Here is a 25,037-nt window from a genome sequence, read left to right as displayed (position 1 = left end):
AAAAAGGCCTAGTTCTTTTCAGTAGGGAATGGCATTAAGAAAGCAATATCTGAGTAGCAGATCAACACTTATGTAAAATACAATAATATATTTCTTTTTTAAAAAATGTACCTAGAAAAAAAATGTACCTAGAAGAATCAAATGCAAATCCTCTCTGAGAGACCACACTTCATCCGAGCCCTCAAAAAAAAAAAAATCCCACAAATAAAATTCCAAGGATAATTAGCATATCATTGTCAAAAACAACAAAATACGCATGGAAAAAAGATACCATATGCAAGAACCAAAAGAAACAATAAACAACAGAAACAGACTTATAAGGAAGGACCTTTGCTCTAGATATGTAAGAGCTTAGAGAGGAAATTATAAAACTTTACTAAATGGCATTAAAAATGAGCTAAACCGATGGAGAATTATACTGTGTTTAAAAATTGGAAGAGGATATTACAAAGGTGTTAATTATCCTCAAAGTGTTCTATAATTTCAATGCAATTCCAACGAAAATCCCATTAGGGTTTTTCATGAAACTTGAAAGACTGAGTGTAAAATTTATATGGAGAATCAAAGGGGAAAAATAGGCAAGATACTCCTGAGGAAGAAGATGAAGTAAGTGGTGAGACTTGCCCTAGCAGATATCAAGTATTATTATAATGCTATAGAAATTAATACAGTAGGATGTTGGTACAGGGACAGATAAATTGACCCCAGTAGAACAGAGTAGAGAGCTCAAAACGGACCTATGCATTTATAGAAACCTTATATATGAGAGATTTGTCATGCAGATTGCTGAAGAAATTAGGGTGAGACCACTGGGTTAGCATAGAAAGTCAATTTCCAATGTAGTAAGGATTTAAAGTGAAAGGAAAAATTTTACAAGTTTTAAAAGAATGTATTGGATATCATTTTGACCTCAAGGAGGGAAGGATTTTTTAAACAAGAAATAAAAGGGCTAACCATAAAGGAAAAGACTGATAAAGTCAGCAGTATTAAAATTAAGAACTTTTGTTTAAAAAGACAACATAAAGATATGAAAACATAAGCCATGAACTGGGGAGCCTGCTTGTAGCACTCATAACTGATAAAAGATTAGTATCCAGAGTATAAGAACTCCTATAAATCAATAAAGAAAGAAAGGGAGGAAGGGAGAGAAAAGGAGAGACAGACAGAGACATAGAGACCAAAAGAAAATAAACAAAAGACACACAGAGGTATTTCACAAGAGAAAAAACACAAATGGCAAATAATCCATGAAAAGACATCCAACCTCATTAGTAATTAGGGAAATGCAAATTTGATCACAACATGCTACCATTCTACCTACTAACTTAGCAAAAATTAAGAAATCTGATTTTATGAAGTTAGTGCCGATGTGTATAAGGGACCATGATACGCTGCTGATGCATAAATTGTTACAACCACTTGGAGAACAATTTGACACTATTTCATGAAGTTGAACATTCACATACCCTGTGACACAGCAAATCTACTCTTAAGTAAGTACTCTAGACATATCCTTAAATATAAGTACCAAGCGTATTCAAAATAGCAAAAAGAAATAAAACAAAAGGCAAACTAAATAACTGAAATGTTCATCAACAGAAAATAAAGTGTAGCCACATAGATCAACATGGATGAATCTTAGAAACACAGAGTTAAAAAAAAACAAGTCACAGAAGACTAAAAACAATGTAATATCATTTTTATAAAAACTCAAAAGCAAGTAAAATAAAATAATATTTTAAAAATACATAAAAATGTAGAAATATTATTTTAAAAAAGGGTAAGGGAATGACAACAAGAAAAAAAATTCAGGGTAGAAGCCTCTCTGGTGGAGGGGCAGGCTGATGGGAAAGGGACACGAGTGGATGTGACAGTACTGATGATGTTTCTGGTTGTTACATCGGGTAGTGGGCTCATGGAATTCACTTTACTATGCTTTTAATCTACATCAGTTTTCTCAATCTTGACACAATTGACATTTTGGGCTGGATACATCCTTGTCATAGGGGGCTGTCCTGTGCATTATAAGATATTTAGTAGCATCCTTGGCCTCTACCCACTAGATGCCAGGAGCATCCCACTACCACCCAGCTGTGACACTAAATGTCTCCAAACACTGCAAGGCTCCCTGGGAAGCAAAATTGATCCTGGTTAAGAATCACTGATGTACATATTTATATACATATTTGAATGTTTTAAATGTTCCATAATAAAACAAAGTTTAAAAGTGATGAGAAGAAGTTTCACTGTCTGTGAAGCACAACTAGGAAGTGATCATTAAGAGCTGAGAAAGCCAGAGCCTGTTGAAGGCCTTTGAAGTGACAGTGCAGAGCAGTGAGAGCTGACAGTTTCAGGGGGATTTTGACTAGCAGGTGATATTTTGAGAAGTGCGACTGGGTATCAGGAAATCAATGACTCCAGATACTCTGGAGGAAATTCTCTTCAACTTTTCTCAATTCTTTGGGAAATTCAAAAGCTTAGTTTAGCCTTTTAGTGCTTTTTTTTTTTTTAAACAGGGCCTTCTGTTTATATAAGACCATCTAGGGAGTTGAAGGAAGCCCATACATTTTGTTACCTTTGAGGAGGTGGCCGTGACTGCAAATTTACCACACGAATGACTGGGATATTTCCAGGGATCAGAGCCAGATTACATAACACCACTGCTCTAGGATGATGAGTGGCTGAGAGCCCATTCTCACCACTGCACCCAGTTAATCCAAGAGCCTCTCCAACAGTGTGGCTCTACTTGATAGCATCTATCTGGTTCTTACATTTGCACTACAGTCCCCCTTAACCCTTCATGGGGAGAGTTTATTACCCTTATTTTAAAAACAAAGAAGCATAGACACAAAGAGGATACATGGCTTTTCTGAAGATAACGTAATCCAGAGTAACTGATTAGAAATATTGGCATGAAAACCAGGTCTACCGAGTCTTGGTATTTATGGTTTTTTCACCAGGCTCTGAACGGTGTTTGGGCATGTGCAGACAGGTGTGTGTGTATCTGTGGTTTGGGAGTGTATGTATGTTTCCCTGAGGACAAGGGAGAAGACAAAGGATTGAAGAGAAGAGCTAGAAGGAGGGGCATTGTAAAAATCAAATGAGATATGTATTTGAAAGTACTTTATATTTCTGTATACAAATGTGATTGTCATTATTAAGAATGATTATCTAAAATGTAATACAGGTAATAAAACAACCTTCATGGGTAGGATGACTCACATTTTCTTGGCACTAGCTCTTACCATATGTCCAGTTCAGAGGAATATTCAGTGGCTCCCAGCAAAGCATCAGGAGGGCGGTACCAGAGAGTCACAACTTCTGAAGAGTATGTCTGGCTGGGAATGGACTTGGCCCGAGCAAGACCTGACCGAAGGGGGAAAGCACAGAACTCAGTGTCCTGAGACCTTCTGGAGAGCCACAGTGATACAGTCTGCCAAGGAGAGTATAATTGGCAGAGTAAACAACATTTAAAAAATAATACACCAACTTTGGTGCTTTTAATAGAGCTACTCAACTATCTTGATTCTTGCATACCTCTTCATCAAATGAATTTCTCAAAATTTGGCCTACTTTGCAGCTAGATGTGGGCTTCCTGGCAGCTAAGTGTAGCAAGGCAACTAAATTTTTGCCTATTTGATATATAGAAGTGATGTGTGAACTTCATGGAGGGGTTAAGTGTTGGTCTCTTTTCTCCTTCCTCCAGGCTGTAGTGAGGCGGAAGTGGCTGCCATCTTGAAATAGGCCGTGGGGCAATACCTAGGGGTGGTGGGGCCTCATGACAGAAGGAGTGGACCAATACACCATGGGGCCACTACAGAGCTCTGACTGCTTAGGTCAGACTGTTACATGAGAGAACGTGAAGCTTCGAGCATGTATACACCTCTGTAATTTGGGCTCTCTGTAACAGCAATGGAAAATTGATTCACTACTACTAGGGCCACCCTCCATTTCTGCAGTCCAGGAATCCCCAGTTTAGTAGATACAGGGTGAGGGCTGTTGATCCACATTAGTGATTTGGCAGGACCTTAGCTGGATCATTCTCAAGTGCTCCTCTACAAAATGAGAGTACTTTCATCAGTTAGCTATTTATCTCACTGGATCACATGATCTATAGCTAGAAAAAAACCTGAATAGATGAGTTCACTGTTGTGGGGAATTTGATAAATGAATGTCTGTTAAAGGCTTACTGCAGCTATAGTAGCATCATTTGACATCTGCCAAACGGAGAAGAGTGGTTCCTCAGCTTACACGGAACCAGTTTTTCAACAAAAATTTATTGAGCACCTGCTATGGTGCCAGGCACTAGGGATATAATGATAAGCAAAAACGGATCCAGGCTGCCCTCATAATGCTTATAGTCTAGTGGAAGAGACAAAATCATCACAGAAGTATATATGTGTGTATATATGTATAATTATAAACTGTGATGCGTGCTAAAATGGAAAGACACAGTGATACTCAGGGGAAATCTGCATCACTTTGATGAGAATAAAAGCCTCAGGTACCCATACAGTCCCACCTATATAGATACATAGGTGAGCAGGAACAGGTGTCCTGGAGCCTCCATTCCAGCAGGAGTCCATCCTACAATCTGGGCTTAACTTCTTTATCCTGTCATCCTGGGATAACTTTGATCTAGTCTGATGGAATTTGTACATCTACCTAGATTTAGGGAAACCTACCAAGTACGTTCACTCTACAAAAGTCTTTACATCAAAAATGGCAGTGAGGTAGTAGGGGTAACCAAGTTTTAGGATCTGATTAGACTGAGGCTTGATGGAACCCTAAGAAGTTACCAATCTCGTCCTATTTCTTGCCTCAATCTTCCTATATGGTTGTTTGAAATCCTGACAAAGCATCATGTTCCCCGGTTCCCACTTTTCAAAAGCCAGCCGTAGTTGATGCTTTAAACATGTGCACACAAAAGCATCATTGTTCATAACCCAGGAAGAGACTTGGGAGGCGACTTACCAAAATCAGCCAGTTTGAGCTCTCCCAGGTGACTGATGAGTAAGTTCTGAGGTTTCAGGTCCCTGTGGAGAACGTGTTGGTGGTGGATGTACGCCAGGCCCCGCAAAAGTTGAAACATGAAAAGCTGGAAGGAATGAACACCTTATCTAAGCAGATTTGAGCCACTATGTGTTGATTTCTCCTCTAAATCAAAAACAGTCATCTGAACGAATATAGTAAAAGGGTCTCTTGAGAGACGAAAAAAAATTGAAGATTTTGCATTCGAACAGGAAAAAAAGGACAAGGAAAGTCAAGTAAGTAGACCATGTCCTAAACAAAGGGATTCTGGCTTTTCCTGACATCTCATTTCTTTGATACTGAAGGAATTACCCTTCCTTAAAAATCTAAAGTGAAACTTTGAAGTTTCCGTTGGAACACTAGTTATTGATTTAGATGTGAAAGATTTAATTTTTTTCCCACTGATGAACTTGGCATATAAGATCAAAGTTGACCTGGAAATGATATTCTAACACTTACAACTGCTTAAGTTTTCCAGGCTCTCTGATATAAAACCCTTTTAAAAACAGAACACAGGGAGATCAGACTGGGAAATATATCCTTAGATGGTGTTAGGAAATAAAGGAACCATTATCTTTTTAAACGAATTTTTAAAGTATTAAGTTCAAAGTGAAAACAAGGGAAATATACAGTAGAGATTCAGAGGGAAAAGATACCAAAATAAATTAGACCAAAAAAAAAAATCAAAAGAGAATAAGGAATACATAGTATAGAGAAGAAAAAAGGGGGCGGGGGGAAACAAAAGGAAAAATACATTCTAGGCCTAAATTTTAAAATGTTGCTTGCGGTTACAAGGCACAGAAACGAAAGACATTATTAGGTTCCCACCAAAACACAAGCTTAAGGGAAAAAAAAAAGAATGCTAGTATTCCAAGTGTCTTTTGCTATTTTCCAGTGCCACTGGCAACTGAGAATTCGAACACCAACATTAGTGTTTACAAAGACCTATGCCAACTGAGAACATGTTCTGGCAGTTTTGAAAAGAAAAGGGCAGCCCCAGCATTCTTGGGACACGGGCAAAATAGTAGATGCAGAGCCATGCGGATAAATCTACTTTTTCCATCACATCTTGGAAACTAGGAACTTCAGAGATGCTTGAACCTGCAATGACCTAACAATGACTTGGACGCATTGGAATCAAGTTGATGAATGCCATGGTCTGACCAAAGCAGGATCCTGGGCAGTATACCTCCCACTGCACAGCTGTGGCTGCATGGCTCCATGCAGTTCCCATATCAGGGTCCCCAAGCCCTTTAAGAATGTTAACATTTTCTTGAGGCTCCTACTTCAAATGTTCGCTGGTTCTATGAGTCTTTCTCATCCCAATTCTTTCTCTTCCTGGTGCTTCAAACACACACACTATATTATTCATTTTACCATTCATCACATCACTCAGCTGCCAAAGCACAAAAGTCCCATAACAACATTTCAACCCTCCGATCGGTTATAAACATCAATGTTCATGGAAAAGACAATATAAAGGACCAACTTAAATTCCAGGTAAAAGATAAGATGCCATAGTAGGTGCTTAAAAATATGTTTTTCAATGTGATAGTAGTAAGGAAAGAGGGAGATGAAGACAGGTGAGAGACAGAAGACAGAGAGATGGTGACCAGTAAGGGACAGAGACAGAAGGAAGCGAGGGAAAAGAACATGTACTGAATACCCAGGACCTTTTGTAATCCTCAAAACAACCCTGTGAGGAAGATATGCTCGTCCTCGATTTATATATAAGAAAAATAGGGGCTTCCCTGGTGGCGCAGTGGTTGAGAGTCCGCCTGCCGATGCAGGGGACACGGGTTCGTGCCCCGGTCCGGGAGGATCCCACATGCCGCGGAGCGGCTGGGCCCATGAGCCATGGCCGCTGGGCCTGCGCGTCCGGACCCTGTGCTCCGCAACGGGAGAGGCCACAACCATGAGAGGCCCCGCGTACCGCAAAAAAAAAAAAAAAAAAAAAAGAAAAATAGGGCTCAAGGAAACATTAAAAACATGTCTAAAAAGAGTCAGGGCCAGGTCTCAAATTCAGACCTGACTGACACCATGACACCATCCTGAGAAACCAGAGAAAAGTTATAAAATTAAAACCTGACAGGGAAGGAGAGAGTTGGCTAGCTGAGTCAGAGACAGAGCTTCATAGTGGGCCAGCCTGAAATCCCTTTCACATCCCATGCATAGACTGTTATCACTGATTAGTCACACACCCGCCGCTCACCTTCTTGCTCTTTAGCTCCTTTCTTCCCTGGCTCCTCATGTCTACAAGCATTTGTAAATGGCAAAACACTGCAGTCTTAAGGTATGGGATTTCATAGCCACACTTGTCAAAACTGCAGTGTGTGCTGAGTAACCTCACCACCCACTTACTCTTTAATCTCTTACAACCTGTATTCCTCCTTTCCCACTGCCAAAACTTCACCAGTAATACGACCCAATCTGATGGTGTTTTCTCAGTCACCATCCAGATCGTGACTCTTTCCAGAGGGGTTTCCCATAGCCCAGGGGTTAGTCCTGTTTCCAACACAATGAGGCTCTTGGGAACAAAATAATTCCATTGGGCTAGTACCATCTGGGCTAGGAGTCCCACAAAAACACAATCAGATCAGTCAGCCAACTCTTCCAGGGAAGCCTGAGTCCTTCCACTCACGAGGGAATTCCTGGGATTTGTTCTATTAGAAATCTGACACAGGCTAATCTCACTATGATTCGCATCCTGTCTTCTGTGGTCACTAAAAATATAAACCTCTCTGACTATTCCTTTTTCCTCCCTAAATCTCATCTCCATACTGCTCTCTGCTTCCTCTCATTTAACCCAGCATCCATCGTCCCTCTCTCCCCCAAACCTTTTCATTGTTCACTTTTCACTCCTCAATCCTGGTTTTAAAACTTCCTAAAACCCACCCTCTGATGAATTTCCTTCTGTCTCCTTTGGCTTAAATTAGACCTTGAGTTCACTGCTTCCCTACAGCATTCTCAAGTGGATGCTAGTTCTTCTACAGCTTGCTCATACCTTTGATCACTGCGAGGTGGGGTACTGCGTGACTTCCCAATACCACTTCAAAACCATTGCTTCTCCACCCTCAAGTAAAAACCCTTGTTGTTTGGACTTTCAGGCCATTGAGCCACATCTTCCTCTATCCCTCTTCTTACTGTCATCCACACGACTCCCCACCATTCTCCATCATTCACTCAAGACTTGGGCACCCGGATCCCAGCTGTTGCTTCCCTAACATCAGTGCCCATGTGAACATGTCCAGTCTCCCTCCACACTCCGACGATCTGCTTCTCCAACCCACTTTAGCCCCTCACTCCCCATGGTCACACACTGGGCCTTGCCATCACATGGAATTGTTTTTCCTCTGAAATGTGAAATTCATCCCCCTACAAAATGGCTTCTGCTACGATCACTTTATTCATAATGTTTTTACTGTGGTCACCAATGTCTTTGGCTATGAAAATCCAATGGATACCTTTCACTCCTTCTCTTTGCAGCATCTGGCTCTGTTGACCGTCTTCCTTCCTGAAGCTCTCTCCCCACTCTGGTACCACAATCTCTTAATTTTTCTCCTACTTCTCTGACTGTTCTTTTTTATAGGTTCCACTTTCTCTACTGATGTCTAATATATTGATATTCCTTAGGGTTCCATTCTTGACCTTCTATTATCACCTTACATGCTCCCTTAGCCATCTTATCCACTAACATTGCTTCAATTAACAACTGTACTCTGATTATTTAAAAGTCTTTAGCTCTACCTCAGATCTCTTTCCTGAACTGTTAGACCCATATAGTCTGAAGTTCACCTGGACATCCCATAATCACCTCAAGCTCAGTATGCCAAAACTTAACTCACTATATCCCTCTAAAATCTATCTTCCCATTTCTCTGTTTCAGTGAATGGCACCATCATCCACCTAATTACTTAAAGTTAGAAAAAGGATTGCTGACTCTTCCATCTCCCATTAATTCTGGCTAAGTAATTAATTGCACATATATCCAGTTTCCTCCACCATCAATTCACATCTGCACCACTCCTCATTAGCCTCACTGTCAAGGTTGGAACCCTCATGGACACCAGCATTTAGAGAATGACTGGAGGAAATGAGAGTATGGGGTGGGAGTAGAGAAAAAACAAGGGAAGAGTGAGGTCAGGGGACTATAATATTTCAAAAAAAACCAGTATTGCTCACCTTCCAATCTATTCACCACAGTGTCATCAGAGTGAGCTCTACAAAAAGGAAATCTGAATTTATCACCTCCTATTAAAATGATTTAATGTTTCCTCATATGGAATAGCATGACATAGCTGGGCCCTTCATGCTCTGGCTCCTACTTACCTTTCAAGTCTCAGCTCTAACCACCCTCAACTCTGTTCATTCTAATCCAGCCTTAACTCCTGAGTTATCTTCAGTTCTTGGAATATACCATACCCTCCCTGGCATCCCAGCATTTTCACTGCTGCCTCTACTGTGGGGAACTCATCCCTAGTCCTATCTGCTTTGATTGGATAACTTCTTCCTTTGTGCTTCCATATACCCCTAATAAATTCCTCTATTTATTAGTGTATCCCTCACAAACCCACAAAGTCCTTGCTATCAAATATGATTTTCAACTTTGTGATACTCTCAACCATGCCCTCCTTGAAACTGTCTCTTGCCTTGACTTCCATAAAAATGCATTTTTCTGGATCTTCTATATTCCTAAAAGCTGTTTCCCTCCGCCCCTTGCTGTTCTGTTCCTCTTCTCACCCCCAAAAGCAAAAGTTCTATCATCAGTTCTTTTTTTTTTTTTTGCGTTACGTGGGCCTCTCACTGTTGTGGCCTCTCCCGTTGCGGAGCACAGGCTCGGACGCGCAGGCCATGGCCCACGGGCCCAGCCGCTCCGCGGCATGTGGGATCTTCCCAGACCAGGTCACGAACCCGTGTCCCCTGCATCGACAGGCGGATTCTCAACCACTGCGCCACCAGGGAAGCCCTATAATCAGTTCTTTTCTCTTTGTGTTTGCTCTTTTGATTATCCACTCTCTCGTCTTTAACTACAAACTCCATGCATCAATTACCCTCAAATCTAGCACACACCTTCCTCCTGAGAGCCAATCTCCTCTTCAGTTGCCTGCTGCTCATTTCCTTTGGCTATCCCACCTCAACGAGAAGCTCATCATGTCTAAAACAGGACTCTTCTGCCTTCTCTCTAAGTCGACTTCTTTTATTTCTGTTAATAGTACTATAATTCTCCAGGTAAATCACACCCCAAATCAGTCATGTTTGACCTCATCCTTTCCCTCCACAAGCCCACTTAGTCACCATGTCCTGGATGAACTCTTGTTTTTTTTTCACATTCCTTTCTATTTGTACCTTCACTACCATAATTTATCACTTCTTCCCTAGAAACTTGCTACTTAAAGTTTGGTCCTCAGCCAGCAGCATCTGTATCACCTTGGAGTATGCTAGAAATGCAAAGCTCAGGCTTCAGCCTAGACTAACTGAATCAGACCCCCCGGTCATTTATCTGCTCACTGAAGCTTGAGAAGCACTAGGCTAGCCCACATCAATAAACTCCTAACTGGAATCCCTGACTCCAGTCTCCTCTCTCTAATCCATCCCACAGACCACAATTACATAAATTTCCTTCTGATCGTGTCATTCTTTTTCAATCAAACCCCTTTAATGACTCTACCGTCTAAGGAATAAAGTCCACATCTTAGAAAGTAAGATGTGGACTTTATTAGCCTTACTTAGAAAGTAAGGCTCTCAGTCACCTACCCAATTTATTTCTCCAGACTAATATACTCCATTTCACTAAGATAGTCTCTATTTCAGGCCAACAGGACCAGAGATGCAGTATGGCACTGGTAGAAAATAATCTTAACCAAGAATCCTTTTTAGCAATGGCAAAAGCTGTTCTACAACTTCAGGCAAAACATTTGCCCTTTCAAACCTTGGATTCTAATTCTGCAGAAAAAGAAGGTTAGACCAACCCAGTGTTTTTAAGGCATTTTTTTTTTAAATTGCATACCCCAGTAAGAAATATATGTTTCCAGTTTTCACATTCATACATAGATAGAAGCACAGCTTCAAATGGAAAAAAAGTTGCACAAAATAATACCTATTCTTACTAAATGTAATATACTATAATATTTTCTATTCTTTTCTCATCCATTCCATTTCATTGTTTTAAATGCTGGTTGCTAATCACCAACTGATTTCACAGCCCACTAGTGGGTCAGAACCTGAAGAGTGAAAAGCACTGTGGTCCCTCCAACACTAAGAGTCTATGGCTCTGGGGTCCTCTTCCTTGAACACATCCTCTACTTCCCTGCTCTGTACCTTTGCTGAAAACATTCCTTCTTCCTCTAACATCTTCCCCTATTCCAGCCTCTTGAAATGCATTGCAACTTTAAAGGTCTGGTTTATTAAAACCTCTTAAAATGAGAAGATATCTTTTACTTCTTTGCATGTCTACAACGTTAGGTCTTATTTCTTACTTGGTGTTATTCACAAATGTCCTGTAATAGTTTTGATGTGTATGTCTTATCTCCTGTTTTTGGCTCTATGTCCCTTGAGGAACCATGTTTTCTATGTCTTTCTATTTTGCTAAGCACTTAGCACAGTGCTTGGAATGAGAGTCACTCAAGCCTGAAAATGTTCTATCTTTCTCACAGTTACTCTTTCTCCAACTGTTCTTCTATTTAATCAAACCTCTAGTTCCTTGACTCTTCTGCCCTCTCCCTAGCTATCAGCAACCTGCCTATCTTCACTTCCTTCCCTCAGATTGGACTCAGTTTAGAAGCTTCTGACCATCCCTTTAACCTCTCTCTTGACAATCGCCAAATATCTTGCCCACTTGTCTTTTTCCTCTTACATGTCTGGCAAAGCCCCAATTCTCAATCAATCTAACTATCTACTTTCTCTGCTCCTCTGTTTGAACTGCTAAGGAGAGAGAGAGAGAGAGAGAGAGAGAGAGAGAGAGAGAGAGAGAGAGAAAGGAAGGAAGGAAGGAAGGAAGGAAGAAAGAAAGAAATCTCATGATCATGCAGATAATTTAATGGTTTCATCCTCACCAGCGTCCTTAACACACTACTAGAGATTCCTTCTTGGTTTCCCTAGTTAGTTTTCTATTTCATTTTCCTCTAACTATTTTAAAATGTTTTCACTCTTTTCAAACCCCTGTCTTCAAACTTTCCTTTCCCCCTTGCCTCCACGACTGGATGAGGTCCCCTTACTATGAGTCCGCATAGTATTCCTAGTTAACATGGCCATAGCCCTTATAACTTTGCTTCTCACTACCTATTTAAGTCCATATATCCTACTGGGCTTTAGCTCATTGAAAATAAGAAACACCACTTATTCATTATTGAAACCTCAGGATTTAACATGGCACTAAGTAGTCAATAAATATTTCTTGAATGAATGAATTAATAAACACATAAATATTAGTTAAATGAATGAGTACATCATATACAAATCTCATATGGTTATGTTAAGGGCCAATCAATTAATTAATGCCAATAAAACCTTAGGGAATGAAAAGTATGAAATACAAATGCTTTCTAAAATTTATAACACATGTAGGATTGCAGCTAGTTAAGAGTTTATCACTATTTCTATTCCAATGACTGGAAAAATGGAAGTTGGTCCCACATATTATCAGATCTGATAGAACAGGCAAAAGGATAACTGATAAAGATCCAACAAAGGTAGTTCGTTTGCTAGTTGTAGTGGGGAACTATAGGTACAACACAAACTTTATCACAGACCACAGTAGTCTGCTATGAAGAAAGTATTTATTTTATGATGGCCTAACTTCACATTTTTTCTTGTAATGCAATTCTTTTTCATTGGTTTATACTTCTAAAGACGCATTTGCATGATGACAATGACTGACAGGGTTAGGCTGCCCAGAAAACAGCCAGACATTGCTCCATATCTTGAGGCAAATCTTTTTTTTTTTTTACTTTCCCCTAGAATATCAATGATATCCATCTTCTTATTAGTATCATGGAACTTCAGTTTGTGATGGCAGTCTGTTTCAAGATTCTTCTGCTGTGGGCAAGCCAGAGGAGAGTCCCGACCCTCTGTACTCACCCTGACATTGTGAGGATGAAGCCCTCCTGGATGCTGAGACATATACTGAGCCAGGTCTGTGTGCTACACAAAATGGTGGAGAGAGTGACATTAGCAGTGCTTGGTCAGTGTCACAAAGCAGACCACAGACTTGACTCTCAAAGGGATTACAAAGTTCAGAATTTTTGAGAATAAGGTGCAAAAGGTACACAACCAGGTTTTCTGAGACACCACCATTAAAGTCAAACACAGTGTGCCTTCCTAACTGGCTGCTCTTAGAAGGAAGCCTGTTTCTCGGCACAAGAGAGGCTCATTTTAAATGACTGCCCCTGAACACAATGACATGGGGATTTTGTACTCTTCAGTGTCCTTGGAGGCAAGTCAGGTACACATGCCTTATGATTCCTTTCTGCTAATATTTGAACAGTTTTTTCTTTCAGAAATACAAAATGATGTATTCTTTAGTAAACTTGTATACAATTTTTTAAAAACCTTGTGGTTTATGTCTTTATTGTCAATGAAAAAATGTTGGGTTCTGCTCAGATAGTAATTAAAAATAGATTAAAAAAATAAGTGCAAAAGTTTTATTTAGGAGGCAAACTCAAAGTGTTTATTATTGCTGGTGAAGTGGGGGAAAAGGCAGCAAATGTAGCGGGTAAAGGAGCAGGACTAAAGAATGAGCATAAGAACAATAGGCTCCACTAATCACAATAATGAAAATTTCCATGACACTTTCCACATTGTAATGAAAGTTTTATCATGCCATAAAATATTAACAGATTCATTATACAAGCACCAGGCTTTTCCCTTATGCTTTATAAAATGCTGGGGCAACTCACCATGTATTCAAAAACGAATGTCAGTGTCTCTTTGGTGTGGATAATGTCATGGAGCAGCACAATATTGGCATGTTTCAAACCCTTCAGGAGAGAAGCTAGAAAAATTAAACAAAATTTTAATTCAATCATTGATCATGAAAGTACTGCTTTAAAAATATCAAGCGCTATTTATTTTTTAAACATTTCAAATCAACCATTCTGGTTTTTTAATGTTGGAAAAAAATCTCTTGTTGTGAAATAATGTTTAAAGCTATAAAACAATCTTCATTATTTATTAAATGGTGAATCATTGCATTTACATAACTTATTTTTCTTACAGGCTAAAGCAGTTGCAAAAAATATGTTTCCATTTACCCAATCAATTTCATCAAAGCACTCAGAGCACTTTGCAAATGCCTTCCTCTGGGAAGCTTATTATCTCTGCTTCAGAGCTACAGAAGAGGAAGTCTGGAGAGATAAAGGCCATTGGAGGAGCAGGAAAAGGAGTGCTGTGCCTTCTAGAGCAGGACTTTGCAACATGTGACCATTCTCTAAAATTCAAAGTCCCACAGGGGGTCAGCAAGGCCTGTAGATATGACTGATGGAAGGCAGGGATAAGAACATGGGATGAAGGATTGCTGAATCATAATATAGGGAGTGGATGGGATTTCTTAATGGTAGAATTGAAAACCTGTGGAAAGGAGGAAATTCACACTTAAAAAGAGGAGAGGACCAAACTTGGGGAGCCTGGATGAATGGGAAGGGCTGAGGACTGTCTCTTGCATCTTTGATAACAGGTTATTATTAGGTCGCTAAAGGCAGCTCTAAAGGGGAGAAGTCACCACAAAGGGCCAGTGAGTGGCTGGGAGAGGGTTTGAAAGGATGACTCTGGGGGCTCCAGAGATAGGAAGACCTTCAGGAAGGTGGAGACCAGAAAAGGCACAATAAGGAGATGGTGAGTCTCAGCTCAGGGCATCCCTGAATGAAGAAATAGTGTCTTTAAGACTTAAAGGAAAGGAAAAGTGAAGTGTAAAAACTCAAATCAATGTTCTGCAGGGTCTGCTTGCATATCATGAATCTCTTCCACCTACTCTCTCCCAGAATTCCATAAGATTAAAAACAGACTAACTCAAATACTCAAATTTTTACAATTACTTCCTTCAGGAATCTTATCCTGTTGTAATGATCCTTTTGTTTTACATCCTGGCAGCCATTCTCCTTTCTAGTGGGGACACCTCTATTTTACTCTGGGGAACCAACCCTCTCCCTACTCAGCCCATGCTATTCTAATGGGGCTGATACCACCCCTACCTAAGATTGGGCATGTGACCTAGGTCTGGCCAATCAGAGCACAACATCCCCCAGCCACAGTGATTTGTTCAGAGACAGGCACAAAATCCAAGCCTTAAGAGAGGTCTAACTTTGCTTGTGCCATTAGGAAAGACATACTTTCTTTTCCACTGTAAGGGATGAGTTTGTAGGATTTAACTGGGAGCTGCTGTGGCCAGATTACCAACGCCTGGGACTAAACCTAAGGCAGAGAAAAACAGTGTTGGGTGATGGACAGATTCCTGGTGACGTCCTCTGCACCCTGCAAGCCTGTAGTTATCAGATCTGTGAGCGAGTGAATTTCCTTCTTTACCTCAGTTTGAGCTGGGAACCTTACCATCATAGGAGCCCTACTGCACCTGCTAACCCTACTCTGCTTGAATGACTAATGTTCTAACTTATAGTTTTTCCCCCCTGAATTCTTATGAGCTAAATTTATTGTTTCACTTTTACAAGTACATTGCTTTGTAAATGTAATAAATTGTTTCACAGGCGTCTGTTTACTGTCCCTAGTCCCAGACCAAAGACTACATGGAAATGGAGCAACTTTCCCTCTCTTTCGGATGCTGCCACATTACCTAGTACAATGCTCAGCCAAGAGTAAGCACTTAATTTTTTCAAATATATTTACTGGGTGTCTTAACAGAGAACTGACTGTAGGGCCACAGGCCTAATGTGAATCCTGGCCTTGTCACTTTCTACCCGAGAGAGCTCAGGAAAGAATCCCAACCCAAGTCTCCATTCACTTCTTGTGAAAAGGAGATAATGCATTTCCTGACCTGACTTCACAGGGTTGACATGTGGATGGACTCAGACCCCATGCATAAATATAAAGCATCACCCCTGTTGCAAATTAGAATATCCCAGCCATCAGCTTCTAAGCCTCCCTATCACTTTGAACCTCACTAAACCTCCACTCCCAGATTAACATCTTAAAATTTTGCTTATGTCATGTTTCTGCTAGAGTTTTCAACACCATGCATACTTACAACACTGACTTTGGACAATCGGTTGAGAATGCTTGTATTTTATGTATATTTTTATTTATAAATTATGTTCATGAACTTCTCTCTCTCTTTCTTTCTCTCTCTCCCCCTCCCTCCCTCCTTCTCTCTCATCTCTCTCCACACACACACACACACACACACACACACACACACACACTACAAAGCATATACCAAATTAGATTTTAAAAGGATATGGTAAAGCTGAAATTGCTAAGAATATTATTGACATTTTAATTTTATTTTAATACAATTTTAGTCTTGCTTAAATATGATATTACTAAAACTCCTGATGCTGATTTTTAACCATGATGGTATGTTTTGTTAATCACAATGGCCTCACACTGTCATTTGGTAAAAAGCTCAAGGAACAATATCTACTTTGGATGAGGCTCACTGCTAATGACAACATTGGGTATAAATCTTTATTTCATATAGTTTTCTCGATAATTTGTTTTATAGGAGTAGGAAAAGTGTCACTTTTGCCAGTTCTCTGTTGTTCTCTTACATTTGCATTATTAGTCTTATCTTCACAATTTTTTAGAAATCTTTTGAAGCCGTTAATCCATATGACGAGGCTTCTCCACTCTAGTAAGTGCTCCTCTCAACTCTTTCTCACACCCTCATCTAATCCATCAGCAAATCTTCTGGCAATACCTTCAAAACATGTCCAGAGTTCCTCCCTTCTTACCATCTCCTCTGCTCCCATCCAGGACGAGGCCACCATCATATGGAGCCTGAATTACTGCAAATGTCTCCTAACTAGTCTCCCTGCTTCCTCCCTTCCTCCTGACAGTCTCTTCTCCACAGAACCCAGCCACTGTGACCCTTCTCAAATGGAAGTCAGGACAGGTCCTGCTGGCTCCAAACCCTCCCATGGTGTCTCATCTCACTCAGAGTGAGATGGAAGGGACATACAATGCCTGTCCACCCTTGGTACTGCCCTGCCCTCCTCTCCTCACTCCATCCTCATTCACTTGGCTCTGGCCACTATGGACCTCCAAGACTGTTCCTTGGATGCTTCCAAACACATTTACACCCCAGGTCTTACACTTGCCCTTGTCCCTGCCAGTAACCTTCTTGTCTCAGCTCAGCATGCTTCTTCCCTTGCTTCCTTCAGGTCTCCACTCATATTATATATATAAGTCCGAGCCCCTGCACCTGCCCCACCCTCAGGTATCCTCTATGCCTGTACCCTGCTGTATCCTTCTCCAGAGCACTTATCACCCCTGACATATTATCTGTTTGTTGTCTGCCTCCACCTTTCAGAATATAAACTCCAATGAGAGCAGGCACTTTTGTCTATTTTGCTTATTGCTGTATTGGCAGTGGCTACAACAACATCTGGGATATTATAAGCACTCGGTAAATATTCGCTATTGAATTAGTGGTCACTAATTACCTAATATTTCTATACATACTATTGGTTGGCATAGAGTATTTCTGTTGAAGATGCTTTTATTCCATGTTTATTTTAGTTATAAATGTCGTGTGTGTTATGACATGTCTACTACTGTTTTTTTTTTTTAACACCCCAGAACCACTGAAATACTTATAAGGAAACTGTGACTTTTGACGAGTAATAATAGGGAATTTACGTGAAAGAGTAGATGATGTTTCAAGCAGTTTTCTCATGATATTGGTATGTTGTTTGGTCCATCCACCAGAGATATCTAAGATGCCTACCACCTCAGATGTGTGGGTCTTAACCCCAGGAAGGAAAGGTCTTTTTCTCTAATTTCAAGGCTACTTCATAAACTTCACAGCAGAATATGGTGTGTTCTACAGGATAATTAGCTGAGGGATGCAAAGCCAACTGAGAAGAGGAAAAATCCTAAAATCAGAGCATTCTGATTCCTGTAAAATTATTGCTTTTATAATTCACATAGTCTAGATATACTTATTTTTGTTCTTCTTCAAAGTAGACACAAAGATAAACAAGGGAGTCTTTAAAGCTCCAGACAAATGGAATCACAATAGAATTACTTTAAGTGCTTCTAAAATACTTTTATAATGATAATGATGATGATGATGGCTAACACTCATTGAGCATTTACCACATGCCAGGCACTGGTCTAAGAATTTTACATATACTAAGTTGGTATGATCATGAGAACACCCAGAAAGCCAAAGAGAAAACCTGAAGAAAACAACATAATCACCAAATCAGAAAAAATGACCCATGATGAAACGTTAGTCAGCTCATTTAAAAAATGTAAAGTATTTCTTTCTTTAAGTGTCCCAAAAGGTGTTTAATATGACCAACTAAATACCAATGAAATTCCAGCTAATGAAATTTAACCTGATTCTCATATATGTAAGAGAGTAAAAATTTAGAAAAAAATTATCATTTTCATCTTGCAATGATATGAGAATATTTAATTTCTTTGTTCTGTTAATTTCATTGGGGTTTGTGGTTTAGTGAAGTTTTAGGAAAATTGAAGCTTTGCAAGTGAAATGGGTCAGGATGTTTGATGTTACTCTCTGTTATACTTTAGAAGAAAATGTAAAGATGACAATGACAAAGAACAAGGCTGATTCTCAAAGTCCTGGGGCACAGCTATATAGAGTGAGTGCCTGGTAGTCAAAGCCCTCCTAGGCTTTGAACTCCTTGAGCACCTAGCATACGCCTGGCATGTGGTGCTCAGTAAGTGCTTGTGAATTAATGAAGACCAGACAGTTGTCATGAGTTTATGTAGGAGTCAATAATGGAGCCAATTCTCAGGCCCAACCCACATTGGGCATTGAATTGAAAAGAATTTGTAGTTCCTGATGCCATGTTTTCTCTGGCCTGAGTGTCACAAATCAAGTCAATGAGCTGAGTTATGCATTCCAAGAAATCACCTACATAAATTTAGAAAAATATGAAGACAAATGTTAGATAATAGTTATCATCTGACTTCTTTGGAATTGTTATCCCAATCACATGGCATTATTTTGTTTTATAAAAATACAACTATGCACATATAAATGTGTTATGTCCCTGACGTGATCTGTTTGCATTTAACGGAGGACTTCTTGACAACCAGGCCTATCGTAATCTATATGTGGTAACCAGCAACTCAGTGTTTCTAATCGCTATCCTCCACCTCACTGTGTGACCTCGCGGAGGTGCCTCTGTCTATTTTTGGCTCAGTTTTCTCATATATGGACTGGGAATAATTACTTTGTAATGTTTTCTACTAGAGAATTATATTAAAAGATTCTCAGCTGAAACAGTTTTCTAACTTAAAGACTTGCAATTACAGTGCTGTAGAGTGGATGAAAGAATCAGAATTGACAAATATATAATATTGTATATTATTTTCTTTAAACTGTCTCTCCTGTATTTTGCTTAACACTTATACAAAATGTATCATAAAAATAGATTTCTATTTTTATTTTAACTGTTGCAAAAGGAAAAATGCTAGAGTTAAGGATTTCTAAATTTATCATAATAAAGTAGAAAGGATATTTTGAATATAATAGAATGGATTTGAATAAGTAATGACTCTGATTACTAGCTCTGTGGCCTCAGATGTGTTACCTAACCTCTCTGAAGTTCATATTCCTTCATCACTATGACAATAATCACACTTTACCAACTAGAGTTGATGTAAAGTTTCAAAAAAAAGATTGAGTTGGGGGGAAGATTATGTCATGTGCCTAGCCTTCAAAAAAGATTAGCTCTATGATTGCTTCCTCACTAATGCTGCTAACAGGCTGAAATTCCTGGAAGTTCTTTTTAAACCAAGTTTCTATTTTTATAGAAAGATATTCAAAATAATGCACATTATTAAGACATTTATACATAGGTTAATAAAACTAGGGAACTTGTTCTTATATAAAAACTTTTAATATTTGCCTATTCAAATGAAAGTGTTATCTCCTAGTTGCAAAAATAAACATTTAAAGTATAATTATGGGGGGAAGAGTAAGGATGGCAGCATGGGAAGACACGGAGTTCATGTCTCCCCACAACTAGGGAGCCTGCCAGATACTGGTGGGGGACCTCGATGCCCAAGGAGATGGGAGGAACCCCCAAGCAAACTGGTAGGACATGGGGGAACTGAGAAGGAAGGAGAAGTGGAGGGCAGACAGGACCAGCGCCCCTGAGGGGTGGCTGGAAGGGGGGAGGGGTTCCCACGCCTGGAGGGACCCTCGGAGTCTTGGATCGGGGGGAGTGTGATGAGCGTTTCCCCTGCCCAAAAGGCCTGGGAGCCTGCCTGGTTCTCAGGCCAGGTCCTATGCTCTCAGAGGCCCCCTCCAGGCCACAGTGGTCCTGGGGGCATAGGAGGGAGGGCAGGGGAGAACAGGAGGGGCAGGTGGGAGGGGCCCTCCAGGACCAGAGGAACAGGAGCACTCGGGCCCAGGAAGCATGCTGGCCTCTCAGGCCGGGTCCCCCACCCTCTGAGACCTGAGGCACGCCTGGGCCCCTTCTGTTGAGCCTAAGCCTCACCCCTGCCCCCACCCCACAGGTCCTTTTCCAGCCCTTTGGGTCCTAAGCATAGGCCCTGCCCACTGCCCAAACCCCGCCCCTTCCTAGGCCTCATCCTCCACAGCCAAGGCCTTTTCCACCTTTTTTTTTCTTTTTTCCCTCTCCTCTTTTTTACAATTGTGGTTCTGTTTTACCTTCATCTATATTTTTATTTTTATATTCTTTCTAACATATCTGTTAGTTTCCTAGTCTAAGTTTATTCTTTTCTTTACTCTTTGTTATTGTTCTCCTTTTTTCTGTTTTTTCTTTTCTTTTTTTTTTTTTTTTTTTTTTGCCACCCCATGAGCTTGCAGGATCTTGGTTCACATGCTTCAGTCAGGCCGAAGCTCCTGCAGTGGGAGCTCCTAGTCCAAACCACTGGACTACAGAGAAACTTAGACCCCAGGGAATATTCATCGGAGTGAGGTATCCCAGAGGTCCTCATCTCAGCACCAAGACCCAGCTCTCCCCAACAGCCTACAGACTCCAAGTGTTGGAAGCCTCAGGCCAAACAACCAGTAAGACAGGAACACAATCCCAGCCAACAACAACAACAACAAAGAGACAGAAAAAAAATATGTCACAGATGAAGGAGCAAGGTAAAAACCTACAAGACCAAATAAATGAAGAGGAAATAGGCAATCTACCTGAAAAAGAATCCAGAGTAATGATAGTAAAGATGATCCAGAATCTCGGGAATAGAATGAAGGTACAGATTGAGAAAATACAAGAAATGTTTAACAAAGATCTAGAAGGACTAAAGAACAAACAAACAGAGATGAACAGTACAATAACTGAAAGGAAAAATCACTAGAAGGAATCAATAACAGAATAAGTGAGGCAGAAGAACGAATAAGTGAGCTGGAAGACAGAATGGTGGAAACAACTGCTGAGGAGCAGAATAAAGAAAAAAGAATTGAAGACAATTCCAGAGACCTCTGGGAAAACACTAAATGCACCAGCATTCAAATTATAGGGGTCCCAGAGAAAAATAAAGGGTCTGAGAAAATATTTGAAGAGATTATGGAAAACTTCCCTAACATGGGAAAGGAAATAGTCACCCAAGTCCAGGAAGTGCAGAGAGTCCCATACAGGATAAACCCTAGGAGAAACACACCATGACACATATTAATCAAACTATCAAAAATTAAGTTCAAAGAAAAAATATTAAAAGAAATCAGACAAGCAAAAGCTAAGAGAATTCAGCACCACCAAACCAGCTTTAAACAAACGCTAAAGGAACTTCTCTAGGGGGGAAACACAAAAGAAGAAAAAGACCCACAAAAACAAACCCAAAACAATTAAGAAAATGGTAATAGGAACACACATATCAATAATGACGTTGAATGTAAATGGATTAAATGCCCCAACCAAAAGACACAGACTGGCTGAATGGATACAAAAACAAGACCCATATATACGCTGTCCACAAGAGACCCACTGCAGACCTAAGGACACATACAGACTGAAAGTGAAGGGATGGAAATATATGTTCCATGCAAATGGAAATCAAAAGAAAGCTGGAGTAGCAATACTCATATCAGATAAAATAGACTTTAAAATAAAGTCTGTTACAAGAGATAAGGAAGGACTCTACATAACAATCAAGGGATCAATCCAAGAAGAAAATATAATAAATATAAATGTTTATGCACCCAACATAGGAGCACCTCAATACATAAGGCAAATGCTAACAACCATGAAAAGGGAAATCAACAGTAACACAATAATAGTAGGGGACTTTAACACCCCACTTACACCAGTGGACAGATCATCAAACCAGAAAATAAATAAGGAAACACAAGCTTCAAATGACACAATAGACCAGATAGATTTAATTGATATTTATAGAACATTCCACCTGAAAGTGGAAGAACACACTTTCTTCTCAAGTGCAAATGGAATATTCTCCAGGATAGATCACATCTTGGGTCACAAATCAAGCCATGGAAAATTTAAGAAAATTGAAATCATATCAAGCACCTTTTCTGACCACAATGCTATGAGGTTGGAAATCAATTACAGGAAAAAAAACTGTAAAAAACACAAATACATGGAGGCTAAAAAGTTCACTACTAAATAACCAGAGATCACTGAGGAAATCAAAGAAGAAATAAAAAAATACATAGAAACAAATGACAACGAAAACACAACGACCCAAAACCTATGGGACGCAGCAAAAGCAGTTCTAAGAGGGAAGTTTATAGCAATTCAATCCTACCTTAGAAACAAGAAAAATCTCAAATGAACAATCTAACCCCACACCTAAAGCAACTAAAGAAAGAAGAACAAGGAAAACCCAAAGTCAGTAGAAGGAAAGAAATTATAAATACCAGAGCAGAAATAAATGAAATAGAAACAAAGAAAACAATAGCAAACATCAATAAAACTAAAAGTTGGTTGAGAAGACAAACAAAATTGATAAACCCTTAGCCAGACTCATCAAGAAAAAACGGGAGATGACGCAAATCAGTAAAATTAGAAATGAAACAGGAGAAATCACAACTGACACCACAGAAATACAAAGGATTATAAGAGACTACTACAAACAACTATACGCCAATAAAATGGACAACCACAAAGAAATGGACAAATTCTTGGAAAGGTACAATTTTCCAAGACTGAACCAGGAAGGATTATAAAATATAAACAGACCTATCACAAATAATGAAATTGAAACTGTAATTAAAAATCTTCCAACAAACAAAAGTCCAGGACCAGATGGCTTCACAGGCAAATTCTATCAAACATTTAGAGAAGAGCTAACACCGATCCTTCTCAAACTCTTCCAAAAAATTGCAGATGGAGGAACACTCCCAAATTCGTTCTATGAAGCCACCATCACCCTGATACCAAAACCAGAAAAAGATATCACACAAAAAAGAAAATTATTGATCAATATCACTGATGAACATAGATGCAAAAATCCTCAACAAAATACTAGCAAACAGAATCCAACAACATATTAAAATGATCATACACCATGATCAAGTGGGATTTATCCCAGGAATGCAAGGATTCTTCAATATATGCAAATCAATGTTACACCATATTAGCAAATGAAGGAATAAAAACCATATGATCATATCAATAGATGCAGAAAAAGCTTTTGACAAAATTCAACACCTATTTATGATAAAAACTCTCCAGAAAGTGGGCATAGAGGGAAACTACCTCAACGTAATAAAGGCCATATATGACAAACCCACAGCAAACATCGTTCTCAATGGTGAAAAAAAGAAAGCATTTCCCCTAAGATCAGGAACAAGACAAGGATGTCCACTGTCACCATTATTATTCAACATAGTTTTGGAAGTCCTAGCCACAGCAATCAGAGAAGAAAAAGAAATAAAAGGAATGAAAATTGGAAAAGAAGAAGTAAAACTGTCACTGTTTGCAGATGACATGATACTATACATAGAAAACCCTAAAGATGCCACCAGAAAACTACTAGAACTAATCAATGAATTTGGTAACATTGCAGGATACAAAAGTAATGCACAGAAATCTCTGGCATTCCTATACACTAACAACAAAAAATCAGAAAGAGAAATTAAGGAAACAATCCCATTTACCATCACAACAAAAAGAATAAAATACCTAGGAATAAACCTAACTAAGGAGGCGAAAGACTTGTACTCAGAAAACTATAAAACATTGATGAAAGAAATCAAAGATGATATAAACAGTTGGAGAAATATACAATGTTCTTGGATTGGAAGAATCAATATTGTGAAAATGACTATACTACCCAAAGCAATCTACAGATTCAATGCAATCCCTATCAAACTACCAATGGCATTCTTCATAGAGTTAGAACAAAAAATTTTACAATTTGTATGGAAACACAAAAGACCGCAAATAACAAAAGCAATCTTGAGAAAAAAAAACGGAGCTGGAGGAATCAGGCTCCCCAACTTCAAATTATACTACAAAGTTACAGTAATCAAGACACTATGGTACTGGCACAAAGACAGAAATATAGATCAATGGTACAGGATAGAAAGCCCAGAGATAAACCCATGCACATACGGTCACTTAATTTAAGACAAAGGAAGCAAGAACAGACAATGGAGAAAAGATAGCCTCTTCAATAAGTGGTGCTGGGAAAACTGGACAGCTACATGTAAAAGAATGAAATTAGAACAATCCCTAACACCATACACAAAAATAAACTCAAAAAAAAAACACTTAAATGTAAGACCAGACACTATAAAACTCTTAGAAGAAAACATAGGAAAAACACTCTTTGACATAAACCACAGCAAGATCTTTTTTGACCCACCTCCTAGAGTAATGAAAATAAAAACAAAATAAACAAATGGGACCTAATGAAACTTAAAA

At 39.4% G+C, this 25,037-nt stretch overlaps 1 protein-coding gene across 1 annotated transcript in view; it reads right to left on the bottom strand.

Annotated features, from left to right (window-relative positions):
• Positions 1-25,037, bottom strand: part of CDK15 (cyclin dependent kinase 15) — a 111,380-nt gene that overhangs the window by 50,942 nt on the left and 35,401 nt on the right. The window contains exons 10-13 of the mRNA XM_007103986.3: positions 13,926-14,020; positions 13,108-13,170; positions 4,975-5,098; positions 3,246-3,366 (exon numbers count right to left, since the gene is read on the bottom strand). Coding sequence (XP_007104048.1) covers positions 3,246-3,366; positions 4,975-5,098; positions 13,108-13,170; positions 13,926-14,020 — 403 coding nt within the window. The remainder of the gene's footprint in view (positions 1-3,245; positions 3,367-4,974; positions 5,099-13,107; positions 13,171-13,925; positions 14,021-25,037) is intronic.

This window comes from Physeter macrocephalus, chromosome 2 (genome assembly GCF_002837175.3).
Source record: "Physeter macrocephalus isolate SW-GA chromosome 2, ASM283717v5, whole genome shotgun sequence".
NCBI lineage: Eukaryota > Metazoa > Chordata > Mammalia > Artiodactyla > Physeteridae > Physeter > Physeter macrocephalus.
This window is presented reverse-complemented; position numbering and strand designations above follow the sequence as displayed.